The sequence below is a fragment of the Aulonocara sp. 'chitande type north' Nkhata Bay genome, linkage group LG16 (genome assembly GCF_057382095.1).
Source record: "Aulonocara sp. 'chitande type north' Nkhata Bay isolate Kocher_YH1m ecotype deep benthic linkage group LG16, A_spYH_male_GT1.1, whole genome shotgun sequence".
NCBI classification, from domain to species: domain Eukaryota; kingdom Metazoa; phylum Chordata; class Actinopteri; order Cichliformes; family Cichlidae; genus Aulonocara; species Aulonocara sp. 'chitande type north' Nkhata Bay.
The window spans coordinates 24,204,858-24,222,168 of NC_141359.1; the positions used below are offsets into that span (position 1 = coordinate 24,204,858).

A 17,311-nucleotide genomic window follows, 5' to 3' on the forward strand; every position below is an offset into this window, starting at 1 on the left:
CATACCTTGGTTGTTACAAGGGATAGTTTTAGTTATATCTACCTTCCTGACAGCTTGAACCACACTCACCATTCTGACTAACATGCAACTGCAACAAAAGTCTGCATAGCTCGTGACCAAGAATAACAAAAAACACAGAAAGATTTATGATCACAGAAGACAGAACATTTCATGCAAAAGATAACTCGTACAGTTAAGTATATCTTGTATTAAAAGATTATATGGAGACAAAACAGGATCCTTCCATTCAGCACGTGAGAAGGGCTGAATGTTAACATTTTCCATCACTGTCATCATTTTTATGATGATAACTGTGGTTCTCGTCATTTTTAGATTAAAGCCTTTTTAAAACTATAATTTGGCATAACATGCAGATACACCCTTTTCACAAAACTTTTGCTTAATTGAAAATTAGCATTTAAATGCTTTTTAGTCATTTAAGAGTCTTCAGTCTTTCGTAGCGATGATTGGTCATGTGACTTGTAGACGATACTCTACCATACTTGGCTGTTGTGAGGTGGCGGTTGAATTTCCCCGTACAGGGGCTTTCCAGACTTTAAAGTTTTTAAGCAGTTTAAATTTAGGTAGGCGTCTGGTAAACTAAACTTTTACTAAGTTTATGTTTGGGTTAAAATGCATCCTTCAAGCCTGTCTGTCAGCACTGCGGAAATAAGTGGTCATAGTTATGCCATCTTTCGTCTCTTATACGTATTTACGTTGTTTTCGAAAAGGATAGAAAGAAGGCGCTACGCCACGCCTCTTTTCACTATCTTGAAAAATGATTGGTTGAGATGTGTTGACAAATCATGGCTAATGAAACTTGTGGGTTGGATATTAAGCAACGCGGTCACGTAACAGTAAGAAGAGCGCTAGTGTCAAGTTATTTTTAAGAAGTTAGTAAAGGTGGAAGGCGAAGTTTGGATCGGTAAGAAGCTCTGATTAGTATCTGCCTCCAGCTTCACGTTAGCTCGCTGGCTAACTGACGGCTACCTAAATATGACTAGCGCATGGGTGCTCAACCGCTGCCAGACAGGTGAGACTGCATTATTAAAAAGATATATACAAGTTATATCGGTTGCAGTGATTTTTTAACTATGTGTAAACAACGTTAAAACCTCTCTAAAAGCAGTCTTGTTAATATACGATATTATTTCGGTTAACTGACGTAGTTAGCTCTACGTGTGTAATGAGATTACAGCTGAACCGGTGATTTTAAAGGTTATAAGTGAAAGTTTTCCTCAGTGTCTCTAGTGACTGACAGTGCCGACTGGTGAGGAGGAGGGGATTAACGTTACGGCAAACCAGACATGACAGCTGGCGGCAGAGGGAGGGTCAACATAATGATGGAGGCACCGGAAAGAAGCCGCAGCTTCAACTTTTCATCTGAGGAGCTGGACTCCTCTGCCCTGTCCTCCAGCATGTCCATCGACAGGCTCTTCCCGGCTCTCCTGGAATGCTTTGGGATCATTTTGTGCGGGTACATCGCAGGGAGGGCAAACATTATCACCTCCACCCAGGCCAAAGGATTGGGGAGTTTTGTTTCCAAGTTTGCTCTTCCAGCACTGTTGTTCAAGAACATGGTGCTGCTGGACTTTGGTAATGTCATCTGGCCATTTCTCTGGAGCATCCTCATCGCCAAAGTGTGCGTGTTCTTCCTCGTCTGCATCCTCACATTGATAGTAGCCAGCCCCGTCAGTCGCTACAGTAAGGCTGGGCTCTTCTCAATTTTTGCTACCCAAAGCAATGATTTTGCTTTGGGATACCCTATAGGTAAGTAACTTTTAATCCCAGCAAACACAAAGCTTGTCATTCAGAGCTGTGACGTGTAAACATGTTGTCCCATTGTTTGCCCATCCATCATACTCAGAGTTCAGTTCCCCAGGATTTTATTATTTGTTAGCAAACAGATTTTGATATCACTGCTTTTGCGGCTTTTCTTTTATTCACATCAAGTTCATCCATAAATAAATAAATAGAGTGGTAGATATAATGTGAATCAAAACTGCACCCAGTTGAAAAAGTCAATTTAAGTTCAAATTAACTGACTAGCATTAACTGTATATCTTTAATATTTAATTATATAATGTTTACGTGGCCAGAGATGCTTTTTGTTTTGCACTCACTTCAGCACTTCCATCCACTGTCTTCCTTCTGGGATGTTTCAGATTAAGCCTGATTTTCTGCTTTATGCTTAAAGTCAGAAATAGAATCAAGCTATTGCAGTGATAGGAGTTATGATCACCTGTTCATGATGCAGCACACTCACATTTCTTAATTTTACTACAAACTACTGTATAACATTTTGTAGGTATCCAGCTCGGTTTTGTTTTAAACCTTTTACACATTTCTTCATCATTTTTATTTTTTTTGCTTTATCTTCATCCACAGTTGAAGCCCTGTACCAGAGTACATATCCAGAGTACCTCCAGTATATCTACCTGGTGGCACCTGTGTCCCTGATGTTTCTCAATCCCATCGGCTTTGCCCTCTGTGAGATCCAGAAGTGGAAGGATCAGGGGAACCATCAACAGAGCAAAGTAGTGATTGTGGGAGTTGTAGTTTTACAGGTCATAAAGAACCCCATAGTATTTATGGTTGTTATCGGCATCATTGCCCACTTTGTGCTGCACCAAACCATTCCCGTCTTCATGGCTCAGTTTGTGGATGGCTTGGCTAACTCTTTCGGGGGAGCAGCTCTGTTCTACCTGGGCCTGTCCATGGTGGGCCAGTTGGGGAAATTAACCAAATCTACAGTGGTGACACTGATATTACTTACTACAGCAAAACTGTGAGTGGAAGTAATTTAGATTTTTATTGCACTTGATTTTCTAGAAGAGGGCGATATTAGTGTTATCAGACAACCTTGTCTTATTTTTATGAGGTGTACTATGGAAGTTTAGAGAGAGTCAGCATGTTCAGGCTTTTCAAAGTGCTCCCACCATGTTGTTTTGTGCTGATGCTTTAGATGAGTCAGACCTTTCTCTGACCAAAAGCTGTTATCAAATAGATGACATATTAAGTAGTCTCAGGCACAGCATGCTAGTCAGTGCATGTAAAGTTTGTATAGTTACACTGCATTTCACATCAGTGTTAAATAAAGCTTCAGGTAATGGTACATGACTTGATTTGGCTTTCAGGTTACTAATGCCCCTGATTTGTAAGGACATGGTGGATCTGTTGGACAAACGCAACACCAGCGCTTTGAACCACTCCAGCCTCTCTGATTACGCCTTTCTTTATGGAGTGTTTCCCACTGCACCGAGTGTGGCCATCTATGCCGTTTATTATAACGCAGAGCTAGAAGTTGTGAGTTCTTTACAGCTTCCTGCCAACATACCATCTACCTTGTGCTTTCTCTCTCTAACTCACTGTGCATGCTTTCTTTGTTCTGATTCCTGACAGGTAACTGCTGGGATGGTGATCAGCACTTTCCTCTCAGCTCCAATAATGTATGTTTCTGCCTGGTTACTCACGATCCGTTGGACGGATCCTCAGCGTTTAATGAATTCACTGCAGAACGTCAGTTTCAACATAAGCATCGTGAGCTTAGTTGCACTGGTGAGTCACAGCTAGTTGACTAATCATCTATTCTTTATCAGCTGATCACTGTTTAAATGTATCTCAGTGGATGGGAACTAAGGTCATAGTGAACTCAAAGTTGCCTCTACTTAATAACGCTCACTGACTGTATTTTCTTTTTAAGGTCAGCTTTATTAATACTCATCTCCTGTTTATCTGCTCTGATGTTCTACCATTCAGGACAAGTAAATTAGAGATGCAGGCAGTCTTTGTAGATGTTTAAACCACATTGGCAAACTAACCTTAAAAGTCTATGCCACTAACAGGATATGCAAGTAGACAGATGTTTTAGTGACTTGCAGAGTTGCTTCCTCATTCTTTGCCTGTTGATATATCTTTTAAGGAACCTGAAACTTGTTGCCACGATTATCTTTTTACAATGATTAAACAACATTGTTTTCTTTTTTTATTGTTTCCCTTCAATGTTTCCATTTTTTTAAACATCCACCAAGGAGATTACATTTTTGGAAGTGTTGTAGGAGTGTAGAGTGGGGTCACATGGTCAAAGTGTGCCACATTTGTATGGAACAATCATTTGAAGATTTGGAAGTTTTTCGTGTAACCCATATACTCATCTCTGCTCCTTAACCCCTATATGCCAATATGTTGTACTGACTACATATTGGCATATGGGGATTCTAAATACCATGTTATCTTGGACCTTTGATCACTTATCCAAGGTCAAACTTTCAAAAAATGCCCTTTATCTTTAAAAGTATGCCTGCATATCTGCTGCCTTTGTTTGTATTGGCAACAGGAAATGATACTGGTATATGTGAATTCTAAATGTCAAATGATAGTTTGCATCCAAATTTCACATTAGACCTGTGATCTCACTTTTTACTTGGCATCTGCCTTTTTTCACATTGAAAGAAAAGTTTTAAAGATAAAACCTTTGTAGCTTTAAAGAAAAGAGAATGTGCTGCCTATTAAGTTAGAAATATACTCTTGTATAATGTTACATAATAAGCTCAGGTTATAAATTACCTACTACCTAGTATCTATTACTTACTCTCACAAAAATGTTTTTCTTCGAGATATAATACTATCTGCTTAAAAGTAGATACTGCCCAGAGAATAAACTGTCTTGATGGAAGTTTGCTCCCTCAGAGTGCTTGTTGTTTAGTCATGTGTTTCATAGTTCTCAGTAATTTCCCGTTTACTTTCTTCAGAAAATGAACAACCAGTCACCACTAGTGTACTATTTCTGGTAAAGTCTTTGTCTTTGCAATAATAGATAATTTACAATCCATGTTTTCTCTCACAGGTGTGGACTATTGCCGTCATGTTTTTAAGTAAAAAATTCAAAAGGCTGCCTCACTTGTTTACAGTTAACCTTTTCTTTGCACAGGTAAGCATGGTATTGCATTCATGAAAAACTAATAGCACCATTAATGTCTAATATGTCTAATGATTAAGTAAATCATATAAATCATATCTATATGAAGGAACTCACCTGTGGGCATTCAAAAATGACTAAGTGCCTGTATTTGTTATTTTGTTCTCTGTAGGTTCTGACTTGCATTGGGATGATCTTGTGGAACTTCGTAGTGAAGGAAAATAACTTCATTGGTCAGGTCCTGACTTTCACCTTATTATGTACCTCACTCTACAGCACTTTTATATGGCCAGGTACGCACACTACCATCTACCACAGGAAACCTACATTGAACTAATTCATGTTGGTTCATACTGGTGAGATGTATCTGTAGTGTGACTACAAATTTTGAAATTGATGTTTTGTTGTTTTAAGGTTTGATAGCACTCTCACTTGTGCTCTTGAAGTCTGAGGATCTGAAAGTTTCACCGGGCATGTTGGTCATTGCGGGCTGGGGGTAAGAGGAATGTGCACAGACTGGAAAACACGTCACTTTGGTTTAGACTGACATTCATGATGCAATCAACAATGTAAATGAATGAATATATCATAATATAATGTGATTTTGCATGACACCAACTCACTTAAAATTAAATAGTAAAAAAATGTATATCTGCAACCAAGTGTCATGCACGTTGTTCAGGGTAATCCCATTGACCTGGTTTTTATATTTTAATACTGTGACTGAATTTGTTGTATCTATGGTTGCAGGATTCCAGCTTTAATAACTGCAGTTTTGCTCATTTGTGGGGAAAAAATGTTTGGAGTCATTGATGCAGCTTTCTTCTATGGCAGAGCACAGGTAATAATACCCGGCGAAGTCATTTTCCTGTTTTCTGCCATGAAATTACAGATAATGAAATACAACCTGTATACAATTTGGATGTTTTCTTTCAGATAATCTGCACCACATTTGTAGTTGCCTTCAGCATATTCCTGGGAGGAGGCTCTCTTGTGTGTCTCAGCAGAGGAAGCTGGGCCCAAAATGTCCAAACTGAAGAGGTGAACTCATTTGACTCTCCAGAAGATCCTTTGATTGAAAATGAACCCGAAAACCAGACCGTGTTTGAGACTGACCCCCCACCAAGAGATCAAGGTGCGTTCTGGTTTGCCAGATGTCTGAAGCGAGATGTTATAATTTAAATCTCCTGATCAAGACTTGAGCATGCACATAGAGATGTCAGTTGTTTACAGCCAAGTTGGACTGGAAATCCAAAGTTCAAATTAACCCTTATCTACTAGTTTTCTACAGTATACTGCCGCACAGTGCAACCCCTTCCTCTCAGATAAGGTTTCAGTTAATCACGTAGACAAAGTCTCTGCAGTTACCAAAAAGCAAAATACACACAAAAAAAAATCTTTTTTCCCCAAGGACGTACTGAAGACACAATTCTCTACAGCAAGGAAGCTGGTTAATGCTGAGAAAGGAGTGTCAGAAAGGAACAAGTTCGATGCAGTGCTTTTGTTTTGCTACATGCCACTGATTCATGGTCATAGTTCCAGTAAGCAAGACACATTATTGCAAACTTGCAAACCAGTTCTGCAAGTAGTGAAGAGAAACTGTTTGAATGATTCAATACAAGAGTTTATTATCTTGTGTTGTAAGTACTTGTGTTGTATCAGCAAAAATATTTGTCACTAGTATTTTTGGGGGGACTGTATTTTCATATGCATTATTCATAGTCAGTGAAAGTACTTTACTTACTTTCCTGGAACTTGTATTTTATTGAATATCTGCATCCTGTGTAAAATGAGATAAGCTGAGAATTGCTTCCAAATATTTCTTTTTACTTTATCAGCATGCCTCGTATGTGACTGTGCACCAACCCAGCCCCTGCCTGACATGATCATCAGTGCAGATATGAGCAGCACACCAGCCACACAAGCAGGTACTGCACTGATAAGAAACTGACATTAGTGTTTTTATTGTGAGACTTCAAAAAGCAGTAGGATTTAGTTCATTTTATAGTATATGAGCATCAAACTGAATATTCTTGTAATTTATCAGGTTTAATTATTTCCTTATTTGTTTCGCTGCCCCCCTCAGGTCAGTGTGAGAGCAGGTGCGAGTCCACAGACTGCCTCCTTGTCCAAGTGGAGGAGCTCCAACAGGTTGCAGACAGACAAGTGGCCCGTCATGTGCTCATGTGTCTGCTTCTGACTGTCAGCCTGCTTGCTGTGAGTAAACAACCACCTTTCAGTTCTACAGTGACATGAAGTCAGCCTTCATCCGCCTGCATTATTATATTTAGTGCATCTCAAACCAAATCAGATACAAATGGCTGAGCTGTGTAATTTCCAACTCCTGTCACTGGAAGACTTTAAGAAACACATTCAGAGACCCCATTAGAAAAGTCATGCGTCTGGCTCTTTATTTACTGTTACATTGAATTTTATATATTTTTATTACTGTACGAAGAAATCTTAAAATAGTGTATTAGGGACATCTAGATTAAAAAACTGAAAGTACAAGAAAAGATACTAGGTATTGCTGGTAGATGCTTTGGTATACTTTCATGTGTCAGCTGCCATGTAGTTCCTTTTCGTATATTATGAGAAATTACTGATTCTGGGCTTAAATTAAAAGCTTTTCCTTATTGCTGAAGCCAGTTTTAAAACATATAATTTGATCTCACTTATTCACTGCAGGCATACGAGGGAGGGACTCTTTTTGTTTTAATGAAGGTCCACTCAGCTGGTTCTACAAGCTGGTTCAGTGAACAGCGTTAGTTACTATTTCTAGTTCAAAGGTCTTCTTACATCCTGTTTTCACAGAATTTGTCCAGCTGCGTGTGGCTGCTCTTTAACCACAATCCTGGTAGACTCTACTTGGAGTTGCTCTTCTTTTGTGCTGTGGTCAACTATGGACAGGTTTGTGTTAGAAATATCCTGTTACCTATTCATGACTGTATACTCACACCCACAGCACTAAAGTCATGCTTCTCTTTTCCTGTTGACAGGGACTTCTCTCCTTTGCTCTTTTTGGGCTGGACAAACATTTGATTTTACTGCCGTTTAAAAAGAGGTAAATGGCTTTTATATGAAACTGCCAAATTATAAAGCACATTCAGACATTTTTAGACACTTACTGGCCACTTCATTAGGTACACCTTACTAGTAAAAGTTGGACTTTATTTTTCCCATCAGAACTGCTTTCAGTCTTATGCAGGTAAATCAAATTTACCTGCTGGTTTATATGCTCACTGGCCACTTTATTAGTTACACCTTACTAGGTTGGATTCATTTTTGTCCTCTTAACTGCCTTAATTTTTCATAGCATAGATTTAACGAGGCACTGGAAAAATTCCTCAGAGATTTCCTCCAAACTGAAATAATAGCATCACACAGTTGCTTCAGATTTGTCGGCTGTACATCCATGACGCAAATCTCCCATTCCACCAGGTTCAGCGACAATGTTCAGTTGGTAGTAAGGAGCCGAAAGACAAGAAATATCCCCCACACTATTACTTCAGCACCACCGTACACCTTTGATACAAAGCGGGATTGACTCATACTTTCATGGTGGTTATGTCTAATTCTGACTCTGCCATCTGAATGTGGCAGCAAATAACTCGCAATTGTCCAATTTTGGTGAGTTGGTGTTTATTGTAGCCTCAGTTTCCTGTTCTTAGCTGACAAGATTGGTGCCTGTCTGCTTCAGGGTTCAATGTGTTGGGCATTCAGTGATGCTTTCTCACAAATCTTGGTGGTTGTGAGTGGTTATTTGAGTAACTTTTGCCTTCCTATGAGCTTGAATCCGTTTAGCCATTCTCCTCTGACCTTTGACATCAGCAAGACATTATTACCCAGAGAACTGCTGCTTACTGGATATTTTTACAGACCATTCGGACCTTAAAGATGATTGTTCAATTCAATTCAATTTTATTTATATAGCACCAAATCACAACAACAGTTGCCTCAAGGCGCTTTATATTGTACAGTAGAGATAGTGTCTGTCTCCCGAATCCAAACTGGAAGCTGGTTCCACAGAAGAAGGGCCTGAAATCTGAAGGCTCTCCCTCCCATTCTACTTTTAAATACTCTAGGAACAACAAGTAAGCCTGCAGTGTGAGAGCAAAGTGCTCTAATAGGGTGATATGGTACTACAAGGTCCTTAAGATAAGATGGGGCCTGATTATTTAAGACCTTGTATGTGAGGAGCAGGATTTTAAATTCAATTCTGGATTTAACATGAAGCCAATGAAGGGAAGTCAATACAGGAGAAATATGCTCTCTCTTTCTCATCCCTGTCAGTACTGTTGCTGCAGCATTTTGGATTAGCTGAAGGCTTTTCAGGGAGTTGTTTGGACATCCTGATAATAATGAATTACAGTAGTCCAGCCGAGAAGTAATAAATGCATGAACTAGTTTTTCAGCGTCACTCTGAGACAGGATATTTCTAACTTTAGAGATGTTGGGCAAATGGAAAAAAGCAGTCCTACATATTTGTTTAATATGTGCATTGAAGGACATGTCTTGGTCAAAAATGACTCCAAGGTTCCTCACAGTGTTACTTGAGGCCAAGGTAATGCCATCCAGAGTAAGAATCTGGTTAGATACCATATTTCTAAGATTTTCAGGGCCGAGTAAAATAACCTCAGTTTTATCTGAATTAAGAAGCAGAAAGTTAGCGGCCATCCAGGTCTTTATGTCTTTAAGACATTCCTGCAGTTTAACTAATTGGTGTGTGTTATCTGGCTTCATGGATAGATAGAGCTGGATGTCATCTGCATAGCAGTGAAAATGTATGCTATGTCTTCTAATGACACTGCCTAAGGGAAGCATGTATAATGTAAACAGAATTGGTCCTAGCACTGAACCCTGTGGAACACCATAATTGACCTCAGTGTGTGAAGAGGACTCTCCATTTACATGCACAAATTGGAGTCTATTAGATAGATATGATACAAACCTCTGCAGCACAGTACCTCTAATACCTACAGCATGTTCTAATCGCTCTAATAGGATATTATGGTCAACAGTATCGAATGCTGCACTAAGGTCTAGCAGGACAAGCACAGAGATGAGTCCACTGTCAGAGGCCATAAGAAGATCATTTGTAACCTTCACTAAAGCTGTTTCTGTGCTGTGATGAGCTCTGAAACCTGACTGAAACTCTTCAAATAAGCCATTCCTCTGCAGATGAGCAGTTGGCTGTTTGACAACTACTCTTTCAAGGATTTTTGATATGAAAGGAAGGTTGGAGATTGGCCTATAATTTGCTAAGACATCTGGGTGGCTTTTTACAGTGGGGCAAAAAAGTATTTAGTCAGCCACCGATTGTGCAAGTTCCCCCACCTAAAATGATGACAGAGGTCAGTAATTTGCACCAGAGGTACACTTCAACTGTGAGAGACAGAATGTGAAAAAAAAATCCATGAATCCACATGGTAGGATTTGTAAAGAATTTATTCGTAAATCAGGGTGGAAAATAAGTATTTGGTCAATAACAAAATACAACTCAATACTTTGTAACATAACCTTTGTTGGCAATAACAGAGGTCAAACGTTTACTATAGGTCTTTACCAGGTTTGCACACACAGTAGCTAGTATTTTGGCCCATTCCTCCATGCAGATCTTCTCGAGAGCAGTGATGTTTTGGGGCTGTCGCCGAGCAACACGGACTTTCAACTCCCGCCACAGATTTTCTATGGGGTTGAGGTCTGGAGACTGGCTAGGCCACTCCAGGACTTTCAAATGCTTCTTACGGAGCCACTCCTTTGTTGCCCGGGCGGTGTGTTTTGGATCATTGTCATGTTGGAAGACCCAGCCTCGTTTCATCTTCAAAGTTCTCACTGATGGAAGGAGGTTTTGGCTCAAAATCTCACGATACATGGCCCCATTCATTCTGTCCTTAACACGGATCAGTCGTCCTGTCCCCTTGGCAGAAAAACAGCCCCATAGCATGATGTTTCCACCCCCATGCTTCACAGTAGGTATGGTGTTCTTGGGATGCAACTCAGTATTCTTCGTCCTCCAAACACGACGAGTTGAGTTTTTACCAAAAAGTTCTACTTTGGTTTCATCTGACCACATGACATTCTCCCAATCCTCTGCTGTATCATCCATGTGCTCTCTGGCAAACTTCAGACGGGCCTGGACATGCACTGGCTTCAGCAGCGGAACACGTCTGGCACTGCGGGATTTGATTCCCTGCCGTTGTAGTGTGTTACTGATGGTGACCTTTGTTACTTTGGTCCCAGCTCTCTGCAGGTCATTCACCAGGTCCCCCCGTGTGGTTCTGGGATCTTTGCTCACCGTTCTCATGATCATTTTGACCCCACGGGATGAGATCTTGCGTGGAGCCCCAGATCGAGGGAGATTATCAGTGGTCTTGTATGTCTTCCATTTTCTGATGATTGCTCCCACAGTTGATTTTTTCACACCAAGCTGCTTGCCTATTGTAGATTCACTCTTCCCAGTCTGGTGCAGGTCTACAATACTTTTCCTGGTGTCCTTCGAAAGCTCTTTGGTCTTGGCCATGGCGGAGTTTGGAGTCTGACTGTTTGAGGCTGTGGACAGGTGTCTTTTATACAGATGATGAGTTCAAACAGGTGCCATTCATACAGGTAACGAGTGGGGGACAGAAAAGCTTCTTACAGAAGACGTTACAGGTCTGTGGGAGCCAGAGATTTTCCTTGTTTGAGGTGACCAAATACTTATTTTCCACCCTAATTTACGAATAAATTCTTTACAAATCCTACCATGTGGATTCATGGATTTTTTTTTTCACATTCTGTCTCTCACAGTTGAAGTGTACCTCTGGTGCAAATTACTGACCTCTGTCATCATTTTAGGTGGGGGAACTTGCACAATGGGTGGCTGACTAAATACTTTTTTGCCCCACTGTAAGTAAAGGTTTAACTACAGCCAGCTTGAAGGCCTGTGGTACATAGCCGATTATTAGAGATGAGTTGATCATATTTAAGATTGAAGCATTAATTAACGGCAGGACTTCTTTGAGCAGATTGTGAAGGAAATCCCTGTAGGTCAGCAGTTTCTGAAATACTCAGACCAGTCTGTCTGGCACCAACAAACATGCCACGTTCAAATTCACTTAAATCACCTTTCTTTCCCCATTCTGATGTTCAGTTTGAACTTCAGCTTGTTCTCTTGACCATGTCTACGTGCCTAAATGCACTAGGCTACAGCCATGTGATTGGCTGATTAGACATTTGGGTTAATGAGCAGTTGAACAGGTGTACCTAACAAAGCAGCCAGTGAGTGTACAATGAATATAGCAAATGCACAATAGACTATGTTTACATTATATTACGGTGTCCGCTGATTTAATTTTGTTCTGTGTTTAGATTATACAGTCTGTGGTATGGAAAACAAGAAGAGCAGCCACAGAGTGATTTACCTGAGGAGATCAGGATGACCTGCACCCAGTTCACCAAATACCACAAGCAGCAGTGTTTTCATGACATTGTTAAAAAGAGAAGGTGAGAGCACATTGTCTTACTGACCACTGCTCTGGTTGAACACTGATGACAAATGCGTTTTCCAGTAATGTCTAGGCAAACCTTTGCTGATGCTCGGTGACTCACAAACCACAATACCTTCAAAACAAAATTATTCCTGATTCAGTCATTTTTCTGTGTGTGGGTTCTGTCTGCTCCTCTGTTTCTTGTGGCTCCTTTTACAGACAACTATCCTTTGGGTGAATTCTTTTTTTCACTTTCAGGTGTGGAAAGAAGACTATGGTGGACTGTTTTCTTGGCTGTGAACTTGTTGAGTGGCTTCTGCAGGTTGGTTTAGCTCAGGACCGTGGCGAGGCAGTACTCTACGGGACACGGTTACAAGAGGGTGGTGTGCTCCAGCACATCAAGCAGGAATACAGCTTCCAAGATAGTCCGCTGTATTATCGCTTCATGGCATAAGCTGCTTGCATTAAAAAATGAGCTGCTTTTTTTTTTTTTTTTTTTTTTAAAGCCTAAAAGAAATTTCAGTCAAAACAGGAAATTCCTGTACAGCAAAAGACTCGATGTACTGTTCCCTTTAATGCAAAAAAAAAAAAAGGCAGCTGTGTGTAGATTGTCTCAAAGGGAAGGAGGAGTGTATAATAACCACCTCAGTCTCTATATCCAAAATGACAAGTTTATTTCTGAGACACTGTGTCAAAGCCACATTGCTAAAACTTGAACATGAGCCGCACATATATTCCTATTCATCCAAATCTATTGTTTGGAGGCAACATCAAAAGGAGATACAACTTAAAAGCAGCCGAATAATTCCTGACTATGTGAAAAAGCTGTGACTCGCCTACTGTTTAATGCAACACACTTCAGGAAAATCAGGTCAGGCTTCAGATTGTGATGGATGTTTACAGAGAAGAGGTATTCTTTAAGGTGTGTAGGTGTATACTGTATGTGTCACACTGGAACTTCACTGGGATTGTGATTCAAGGGAAGAAGCTTCCAAAAGTAGATTCTTTTCTTTTTTTGTTTTGTTTTGGAGTGCGGGACACTTTATTTGTATGTTTTATGCCATTCTGTGAGTGATGAAGCACAAAGAAGTGTTCTCATTTAAAAAAAAAAAAAAAAAAGTGCGTGTGAGGGGGGGGAAAAAAAGTCTCCTCTGCTTAATCCAGTCATTGATCTACTAGGACACCTTTGTGTTTCCTCACTCTTATCAAGAATATTTTATTTTGCCAAATAAATAAAGGGAAAGGACTCACATTTCACCAGTTAATTATTAATTTCGCATGAAGCAAAGGTATCGTTGCTTTGGAAACCTGTACTTGAACAGGTCTTGACAGTGATGTACATTATTCATACAGCTTTAACAAACAGCAACTGTCCAGTTTGATCAACATTTTTACTTGCTTTTGTTTGTCCATTTCAGTAACCACATAAAAAAGTAAACGTTAGCAAGAAAATCTAAGTCTGCACCTGAAAATGGGTTTTGTTTTAGAAGTTTGAGATGCTGCAGTTATTTTTTCCCCTCTCTCAGGTAAACAAGCAAATTAATTAATTTTCTAACTCTGATATTAACAGAATGTATGTAAATATCTAAGTTACTGTAATATAATGTGTATCATCACACATTGGCTAATAAAATAAAAGGTTTATTACCAAACCTTAACTCGTGTATTCATGAATTTGTTATTGAACAATTGAGCGAAAACTTAAACCTGCATTTTATAATGTGGCATTTATGAATTTTTCACTCTGATCAATTTTATGAACAATGGTTTTGAATATTACTCAGTTGTTTCATACTAGTTCATTGTACAAGAAGGTTTTGGTTGTTTTTTTGTTTGTTTTTTTAAAGGCCTGATTTAAAAAAAAAGAGTCTAGTGTCAAACTGTGGAATCGATTTGTGGTTGCATGTAGATGTGGGCCTCTGTTTTTACAGTAAACAGACATTTCCTTCTGAACAGAACTTAAAAACAAGTTCACCCGAAAATCTGGATTGACGACACCACGTAGAAGTTGTTTTTCCATGTTTCATAAGCTACAGTACCTTATACCTTTTGTGATCCAGGTGCACACTTTTAGCAACTAGTGACCACAAAGGCCGAGTTACATATTTTGGTAAATTGTGGGCTTGAATTCATTGTGCAGTGGAAATGCTCCCAAAATGTGTTATGAAAAATGAGACTTTGAGCACTCATATACTTCAAAGGTTTTTACTGTGATTCTATTAGAAACATGGTTTGTTAGAAATGTCTGCAAAGTATAGTCATTGTTTTACATTCAAGTTTATTACAAGGGGCACATCCATTAAAAACACCACACTGAGTATTTAATTCAGTAAATTAGTAAAAGTGGATGTCTTGTCAAATCTAAAATAAAACTTGCTATAAAGGTGAGAACGTTTTAGCCAAGTTATGCTTTTACATTTTGGCAATTCTAAAAAAAAAAAAAAAAACTTTAACAGCCCAATTAATTTAAACATTTTTAGCTTTCATCATTTACTTTCACAGGTTCACAACCGCTGAAGATGAACAGTTTAAATAAAGACCTGGAATACAAAGAAGAACCAAGGAGATCCCTGCTGGTAGCTGGAGTCAAAGAGTGCTTCAAGTGCTTGGGTTGAACTCAAGTACTGCACCTCAGACAGATCGAAGTTCTGTGAGCACCACAGATGGCACACTTCCTGTGGTCATGAGCATGCCCTGATGCCATATCCACATCCCTCAGGATATTAGTCATTGTCTCTGCAGTGATATGACCTTCTGTAAATAAAACCATAGCATGCATAAACAGTGGTGGTGACCATAAAACCATTGTCCTGATGTTATCTTAGTTTCCCCTCGGTGCAGCTATTCATTAACCAGTACCCTTTTCCTCTCCCAGCTCCTGCAATCGTCCATTGTGGCTGCAGGTGAGAAGATGAAATGCATCCCACCAGCACTTACTTCATTCATAGGCCCTCATTTGTGGATGTTCCCATCTTAATTGTGATGCTACACTGCTTTGAGATGTTACGATATCCACCTATAGAAGAGGAAAATGTGAATAGCCATCAACCAAGTAGCACAGTGTTTTTGTTCTAAAACTCATGATGATACACTGTGTTCATGGGGTTCTCATTTAGTTCTGCACCACTTCAGCTACATTGAATAAATGAATGAGTTTATTGCCATTGTATGTCCAATGTAATTACAATGTCTCTCCTTTAAGAACTGCAAACAACCATTTACATTTGCATATTTACACGATTTAGACACTGAGAGTAAGGTTGTACTGAAGGCATTAACTTAGCCAAAAAGGTTTAATAAACTCAGAAGAACAAATAAATACATTTTTAAAAAGATCCATCCCTTACATGTACTGTAAGCGGGACAGCCAGCGCTCTCTTGTGGCTAAAATGCCCAAGTGCTATATGACATGTTTCATTTATTCTTTGTCCAATTACTTTTGATCTTTCACACTACAAAATGGCTACATCTTGCCCAAAAACTCTGTCAGTCTTTCAATTTAATTTGCTTATTCGGGTGAACAGTCCAGCTATTGTGTTGCAATACCAGCTGAATTCCTGGTGAGCTGATGGAATTTAGAAACAAGGTCTATGGAAATAGTTTCCCTTTGTGACAGTTTATCAACATTACATGTTGGTGCAGCTAAATCTGCTCTGGATTTGCATTTCTGGTTTCAGGTTTCAGTCTTTCTGTGCTTGAATGACGCAGGATATGCTTTTTCATAGTGAAGCTTTTGTTATAGTGAAAATACAGGATGTACCTCTACACTAACTTACTCTGTAAACATTTAATCAACTCAAGTTTTTGGACACAGTGTAAGTTGTGGTAAAAGGATATATGGCAACCTATTTGATCTTTAACTGTTTTTCTTTTTTTCATTTGACGACTTTTAGAGTCTGTAAGAGGTCAAGAATAGTAAAAAATACAATTATTGATGAAGGATTGAATTATTTAAACTTCTTTTGTGATCTGTTGATTATATCATATGAACAAAGCTCTTCTACTCTGTGCTACTTTGAATTGACTTTAAATTGAAACAGTTCATTATCAATACTTTTGTGTCATCTCACAGCTTTTTAGGTTTTTATCATCCTTTGAACTGGTCTCTAACTTCTCCACTGGGAACTAACATTCTGTCGTATTATCACACATATTTACACAAAAGCTGCCTGTGTTTCAGTTTCCGTACCTTCATTCATAGGTAAGTAACTTTTAATCCCAGCAAACACAAAGCTTGTCATTCAGAGCTGTGAGTGTAAACATGCTGTCCCATTATTTATGCAGAGATAGAATTATCCATAATATTATAATTTGTTAGCAAATTTGGTATAACCACTTCTGAGCCCTATATGCTTTAGAAATACTAAGAGCAAAGAAAAGAGTTGGAGAAGCGGTGAAGGGTGAAGGCAACAGTGGTGCCTGTGGTAACCAGAGCACTTGGGTCAATGACTCCCAATTTGGGTGAGTGACTCCAGCATCACTATCCGGCATAGTGCAGTCCTAGGAACAGCAAAGCTAGGGCACACAAGCACTCAGGCCTTTTAAGACCTAATCATCCAATGGTTACGTTTCCAAAAATATCTTTTGTTGTTTTGCTTTCATTTCAGCAGCTAACGATTCACATCCATCCACAGCTAGTTGTTGGGTAATTGTTTATTTGTTTTCATCTGATTTTTATATTTTTATGTTTGTTTGTTTTTATTTTAGCTTGACTAAGGTCTCTGTGAAGACTAAGTCCACTTAATAACTCGCAGGGCTTTCAATCACTTTATTTTCCATATCAAGATCTCATGTTTATCTGATATTATCACCTGGGACAAATAAAGGAAAAGTAAAAAGATAAACACCTGGTTGAACTACCTTGGAAAACGAATCTTAAAAGGTCCTGTTTTCAGCATTTTTAACTACACAGATTTTTTACCGA

At 39.2% G+C, this 17,311-nt stretch overlaps 1 protein-coding gene across 1 annotated transcript; it reads left to right on the forward strand.

The window, feature by feature from the left end:
- Positions 1-799: 799 nt before the first annotated feature.
- On the forward strand, positions 800-14,045 carry LOC147311576 (lysosomal cholesterol signaling protein-like). The gene is made up of 16 exons (XM_086266899.1): positions 800-1,033; positions 1,243-1,770; positions 2,389-2,788; positions 3,138-3,306; positions 3,403-3,558; positions 4,847-4,930; positions 5,091-5,211; positions 5,333-5,414; positions 5,669-5,759; positions 5,855-6,053; positions 6,757-6,846; positions 7,005-7,135; positions 7,733-7,828; positions 7,918-7,982; positions 12,269-12,403; positions 12,646-14,045. Exons 2-16 carry the CDS (start codon positions 1,308-1,310, stop codon positions 12,839-12,841), a joined length of 2,478 nt encoding a protein of 825 aa, XP_086123025.1. The 5' UTR covers positions 800-1,033; positions 1,243-1,307; the 3' UTR covers positions 12,842-14,045.
- The last annotated feature ends 3,266 nt before the right edge of the window (positions 14,046-17,311 follow it).

Bases quoted from the DNA above. Each gene is read 5' to 3' on its own strand.
- LOC147311576 (XM_086266899.1), top strand. From the start codon at position 1,308: ATGACAGCTGGCGGCAGAGGGAGGGTCAACATAATGATGGAGGCACCG. The intron at 1,771-2,388 runs GTAAGTAACTTT...CTTCATCCACAG, and splicing joins TGCTTTGGGATACCCTATAG to TTGAAGCCCTGTACCAGAGT. The intron at 5,212-5,332 runs GTACGCACACTA...TGTTGTTTTAAG, and splicing joins CAGCACTTTTATATGGCCAG to GTTTGATAGCACTCTCACTT.